This window comes from Lupinus angustifolius, chromosome LG11, assembly GCF_001865875.1.
Source record: "Lupinus angustifolius cultivar Tanjil chromosome LG11, LupAngTanjil_v1.0, whole genome shotgun sequence".
NCBI lineage: Eukaryota > Viridiplantae > Streptophyta > Magnoliopsida > Fabales > Fabaceae > Lupinus > Lupinus angustifolius.
In genome coordinates this window covers 16,281,329-16,287,754 of record NC_032019.1, presented here as the reverse complement: position 1 = coordinate 16,287,754, position 6,426 = coordinate 16,281,329, and the positions used below count along the sequence as shown (strand labels likewise).

Here is a 6,426-nt window from a genome sequence, read left to right as displayed (position 1 = left end):
GAATACTTATGCTCAATTTTCCAGGGCCAATTTCCTCCTTTAATACTTATGCTCAATTTTCCAGGGCCAATTTCCGCGTTTGATAACAAGTCCTCACTCTTATATGCTTACCCTATTGTTGCATTGGTCCTAACATAAATAAAAATTGCTAGAATCTGAAGGATTACTAGATTCAGAATTTAATTATGGTAAATAACGTTCAATGTTTTACTATTCAGTGCTTTTCCAAAGTATCACTATGTCAATAGCAAATACACTTTCTTGTGTATGAATGAACCAAATAAAGTATGGGTTTAGAAATTGATATCACGAATTTAATTGGTATAGATTGTCGCTTTTATACCAACATTATATTTTGACAATTTATTTTACTACTCAATTATAAAAAATAAGCCTCATAAAAATATGAAAAAAAAAGTGAAATACAAAAATTGAATATGAACTCATCAGAACATGTATAATCTCCAGAACCAAGTTTTATGTCTCAAAAAAACCACCAAGAATGCTCAGGTTGACATGCACATGTACCGAAATATTTCAAACAACCAAGTACTTCCATGACTAAAAATAAACTAGGCAAAAAGGAGAATCGCTATGGCAGAAAATTTCAGAAAAAGAATACAATGTCTCATCTATTACTCTTAAATGGATGCCAGGTTGGTTGAAGATGCTGTCATTGCGGTTAGAACTTCGGTTACAGATCCCATGACGCTAAGCGCTGCTTTCAAAACCTCTTGAGGGCATCCTGGCTTTACGACGGTTCGAACCTGAAGCAAAAAGCAGAATATAATTCCATGAGAATCACAATTTGGAAACAAGGGGAAATGTTAGTAATGTTTCCATCATACAAAGGAGGAAGTAATGATCATTGATAAGAGAATGAATATTAAAGCATAATGAGGCTGAGCAGTCTTTGGTTTCTAGGTTTTGTTCAAGGGACACCAAAGAATAAAATCTGACGGTGATAAAAAATATTTACGATATCGCTATACGAATTTGTCCGGGAGTTTAAATTGATGCAGTTGGTGTAAGAAAAATTTACACCACCACCCAATCATATGTTACCTTGTTTAACATGAGGTATTTATTGAGTTTAATGTTTTCAATGATAAGATAACACATTATTTGGATTGCTGTAAAAAACTGCATAATTAAATCATTTATCTAGTTGATTGAGTCTATCAGTTCCTATTTAGAAATGTTTGGAATGTCATAAAATTTTATGTTGAGAGTGAAACATTGAATAAGAGCTCTTGTACTGTTAAAATGACGTAGAATCAATTGTCAATACCTGTTCAAGGTACTCTTGAAGTTTCTTAATGCGACCAATGTAATCTTGGTCTTCAACAGAAAGTGTAATGGCCTTGGCATCTGCACCAGGACCTTCAAACTGAAGTGGACCTGGATTTCTATAAATATCATCCAAAAGAAAGCTCGCTGCATTTTGTCTCAACAACCTGGAAGGAAATGATGCATCAGAACGGGCAACTCCCAATAACTTAATACCAAGTGAAGTGAGGTAAAAATTCAAGTGTGCATATGAAAAAGTATCTTACTCATATGATTTGCCTCTTAAATCCACAGTAGCGGGGTGAATAGCAGGTTTTCCAATTGATACAGCGCCGGGATTTGGAGACCAACGCTTGACTGTCATCATAGCCTAAAGTTCATTGAAAGCAGATATGTAAGCATTCATATGATAGCCTAAAGTTCATTGAAAGCAGATATGTAAGCATTCATATGATAGAAACCATTTATTGACATAAAATCCAAAAATCATCATGAATAGACATTAAATTGAGCATACACACAAGAGTATGAAAAGAGCAAAAGACATACTGAGATTGGAGCTGCCCCACATCGCCACTTGTTTACCGGATTCTTCAGGTTAGTTACCGTTGCCATGTATCCATTTAAACCAGCAGCAAGTATGTGGTAGGAGATGTGTCCAAGAACCTGCAATAAAATCAAATGGTTACTAACAAAAGAGGGAAACACTTGCAGATTGTGGTGCTTGGAAAAGCAAACCGAAAAGGCAATCAACATACATATGCATAGTCGCAGTCAAATTTTGAAGGCAGAGATCCACGAGCTTGATAACCAAAGAAATGACAGATGGCATTGAATTTCTTTCCCTTGTATGTGCCTTCTTTCTGTAAAAGGAACAAAGTAATATTAAACATCCAGGTAGAATTGCATAATTTCCCTTCAAGTGCCAAAAGGCAATTAAGACCGTGTCTATGATTTACATTTCAGACTATCAAGCATCAAACTAGAATCATAGGATTATAATTACATGAGAAATGCAAGAAAACATTGTATCATGCATAACTAACAAATCCCATGATCATGGTGATTTCATAACGGGTGGTAACCCATTGCATGAGGCTCGGACTTAGTAGGGTCCGGGGAGGGTAGATGTACAGTCTTACCCTCGAAAGCTAAGAGGCTATTTCCAAGATTTGAATCCATGACCTCCAAATCACGAGGCAAGCAATCCATGATGATTTCATAACAATACTATAAACTATTAAAAAAAACACCATTTTTTGGAAAAATAAAATTTTCAGTCTTTAACAAGTCATGAGGAATATAAAAATAATGAAAAGTCAGTTGTAGTATATGAAGGAACAAAAGAATAACTCAATAGCTGGAAGATTAGGCTTACTCAATAATACTATGAATTGCAAAGGAAGGAAAATATATACATAAACTAAAATGATAAATTCATGCATAATAATCTGTAGTAATTCAAAGAAAATAGTGAATGGTGGAGAATCCAGTTATGTCAGTAACCAGTAAGAGGAATATATGAGACAGAATGGAACAGAGATCCAGTGACCATACCACACGCTTGTTTATCTCGACCTCCACAAGGTATGCTAGCAATTTCTCAGTCTCAATCTACAGTCATAACAAAGAGAAGACAACAAAGAAATAAGGGAATTAAGAATCTAGTAATTCATATGAACAGAAAAAGGATCCGATGATTCATGATTCTTACCTGAGATAACTGCGCTGAATCATCTGACTCGGGGTAAAGGAGCAGCTGCAGCATTAAAGATCATATGAAGTTAGATATTCACTTACATTACTTTTTAAAACTGATTTATTCAAAAGCCATTTTACAATGTGATAAATTTTGACTTAACCTGTTTCCTGATAAAGGGTGGCAGAAATTCAAATAAAGCAGATGCCCATGGTGAAAGCTGAGAAGATATGTTGTCAGCAGCAACACCTTGTCTGAGTAAACTATGAATTTCCTGAGGTACAAAAATATGAGGAAGAATAGGTTAAGATTGTAACCTCTGTCATGAAGGCAAAGAAAATATGTAATGCAATGCTAACAATAACATCACTGACAAAACATAAACTGTAATTTTATGAGGCTTTAACAGTCTATAATGGCTTTGACGGCATATAGAGATGCATGGATGCTTGTCTCGTGATTTTCAAAATGCTTCGTTATCATGTGGGATTGTGGGGTCTGAGAAAGGGAGGTTACCTTTAAGAGTGAATATACTTCAGGAATGCTCTCTATCAGCCCTTCTGGCAGGAGGATTACTCCATGGTATTTGTCTGAGAAAAATATAAGAATGTTATACTAGATATCAAAAGACCAAAACTTAAAAAGTGGAAAAGACTGTTCAGATAATTCAAACCTTGCTCTGCTCTAGCTTGAACTGCATCGCAAATTTGTTTCGTGATGTCGAAAATGGTAAGCTTTGATGCAGCAACCTCCTCACCAAGAATTACCTGCATTGATAATAAAAGAGTAGTTCATCAGCATAAACTATAGCACAATCAATCATAAACAATGCAAGAAAAAATACTGACCATGTTCGGATGGGACTGGAGAGTGCATTCCAATGCAACATGTGATGCCTTGCGACCCATAAGACGGATGAAATAATAATACTGGAGATGAAAAGTAATTCAGGAAGGTGTTTGAAAATAAAATTAATAGAAAAAAGAAGAGCTCACATAATGCACTAGACCCGTTACCTTCTCTGCAGAGAGAGCGTCAGTGCATACATTGCTGATGAGCTGAGAATTCACCTGTGTAAACAAAATGCAAATTTTCAATGGTATGTCAATTACCTTTTTATTTCATAGCACAATCTTCCAAGCTGAAATGGCCCTAATGATCAGAAACTAAATTTTTTTATTAGGAAGTTACTTTAAAAGGGGCTCAAGTGAGAATAAACAATCATTTCATCAAAAACAACATACAAATGTAAGAACAAAATCCAAATACACAAAGCCACAATATTGAAAACTATTTATCCAGTATCACATTGTACAATAGGTAATATAATGTCAAATTACCAGCTTCATAATAACAACAAATTTCACATATAGAGTGCAAAGAGTAGCAAATATTGAGATCTCCGTTCAAAGTAAAACTATATTTCTAACCATCAAAGGAGTGAGGAGAAATAAATACCTTACAAATTGTATCAAAACCAACATTAGTTTCCACAAACTGGTTTTTCAGATCTCCATTCAAAGTTACAGGAACACCAACCACCTGCAGAATCGCAGCATTCATCGTCAATAAATTATTGTTTAAACCATACACTCAAATTAAAGTACACGGCATAAAAAATACATAAATTTTAAACTAAAATGATAATTAATCATGAAAATGAAACGACAATCCCAGTTTTTGAGGCTACAAACACAACCCCTATTCTGCATCTCTGAGGAAGAAATTATGAAAATCCTAAATGACGAGTAAAATACCTTTGTGGGGCATTTTGCAACAGCAAATGTTTCTGCAAGCTGTGCAGCATCTGTGTTCGATGTCACCCCTAAAATATCATGTAATTCAACATTTAAAAACCTCTTTTGAAGAAGTAAAGGTAACTCAAACATGAAGATATCGTAAAACTAAGTATACCCCCAATGATGACAAGGCCATCAAGTTTCAAACTATTGCATGTAGCAAGTGCAGCATTAACTTGTTCTGTGGTCCTAATCTGATCTTTTGTCCGTCCGATCAAATCATAACCCCCTAAGAAAGAATAACCATTGTATGATAATAAGGAGTTAATAGTAATCTAAAAGATCATTGACTAACTGATAACAACTACACTTGACACAACCAACCTTGATTTTTGTATGTGGAAAGAATTTCATCAGTTATCTCCAGAGTTTTACGTGCAAATAGACCTTCCGAACCACCTGGAGAAAGAAATAAGTGCATGCAGGCCTAGTTAGTCAATTGTCAAAATATATGTATTTTAATGTGAAAATAAATACCTACACAACATATTGCATAAGAAAATAGGATATCAACTTAATGAAAACATGAAATTAAGAAATTATTAGTTGAAAATAAATGCATGTTTGTTGAATCCTTCTTCAAAAAACAAAAGTGGGTTATTTAAAAGGACAAAAAAATAACGTCTGATCTTGTTTGGTTGAGCTTTAACAAAAAGGCAAAAGTCACAAAGAAAAGCTAAAATTCAGGGTATAGAAAAGGTATAATTTAACATAGATTCTGAAAAGGTCACTTTTGCTAAAATCACTTTTTGAAATAAAATAAAAATAAGTAATGAAAAGCTGAAGATCCATTAATGCAAATTATAATTACCAAGGAATCCAAGCAAAACACTGCCAGGGTTGTGAATTTTGAGAGCATTGTAAAGACCCCAAATAACATTGTGTCCACCAGGAGATTGCCTTCCACTAAAAACAATTCCAACCCTATACCGACAACACCGAAATCCATAAGATTCAAAACAAACATGCACCAGACCAGATTTACAACAATGCCCATGTAATATAATATCAAAATCAAAATAATGACAAATTCATTTACCTAATAGCTGGATGCTCAGTGATGATTTGAGCATCAGGGACTTTAGCACTAGCCCTGAGAAAATGAGCCAAAGGGTGTCCATAAGTGTTTGGAAATAACCTGCTTATTGAGGGTGCATCAGCAGGGTCAGCAACTGTGGTTGCATCACCAAACTCAACTCTCACAGTGGTTCCCTACACATAAAAATCAAATGGGTCAATCCAATTTCATGCAAACTCATCACCCAAAATCAAAAAATCAAATCTTGGTGAATACTATTTTTACCAAAAATACTATAAAAAACTCAGATCTAATGATAGAAAGAAAAAACAAGTACCTGAAGGCAAGGAGGGAGTTGTGGTTGGTACAAAGATCGAAGCTTTTGAAGATCTGAGAGTTCTCTGGGAATGCCATAATCAGAATCCATTGATGCTTTTGGAGTTGGTGATAAGAGAAAGGGAGAAGAGAACAATGTTATTGTTCTTGTTGCTTAGAGTTATAGTAAGACTGTGAGAGTGTGTTGTGTTGAGTGTTGTTTGGTAACCCTTTTAAATTAGTAACCTAAAGATTTACATAAATTGTATATCATCTATATTCATTTGTATTCTTTTTAATCAACT

General features: G+C 34.6%; 1 protein-coding gene across 1 annotated transcript; it reads right to left on the bottom strand.

Moving 5' to 3' along the window:
* LOC109360997 (pyrophosphate--fructose 6-phosphate 1-phosphotransferase subunit alpha-like) lies at nt 437-6,339 on the bottom strand. The gene is made up of 19 exons (XM_019606264.1): nt 6,144-6,339; nt 5,828-6,000; nt 5,600-5,712; nt 5,113-5,187; nt 4,904-5,017; nt 4,747-4,814; nt 4,448-4,531; nt 4,006-4,059; nt 3,838-3,918; nt 3,663-3,756; nt 3,506-3,579; nt 3,153-3,263; nt 3,005-3,049; nt 2,848-2,904; nt 2,049-2,153; nt 1,840-1,956; nt 1,557-1,660; nt 1,292-1,457; nt 437-767 (listed from the first exon to the last, which is right to left on the bottom strand). The coding sequence occupies exons 1-19, from the start codon at nt 6,231-6,233 to the stop codon at nt 642-644; spliced, it is 1,851 nt and encodes a 616-aa protein (XP_019461809.1). The 5' UTR covers nt 6,234-6,339; the 3' UTR covers nt 437-641.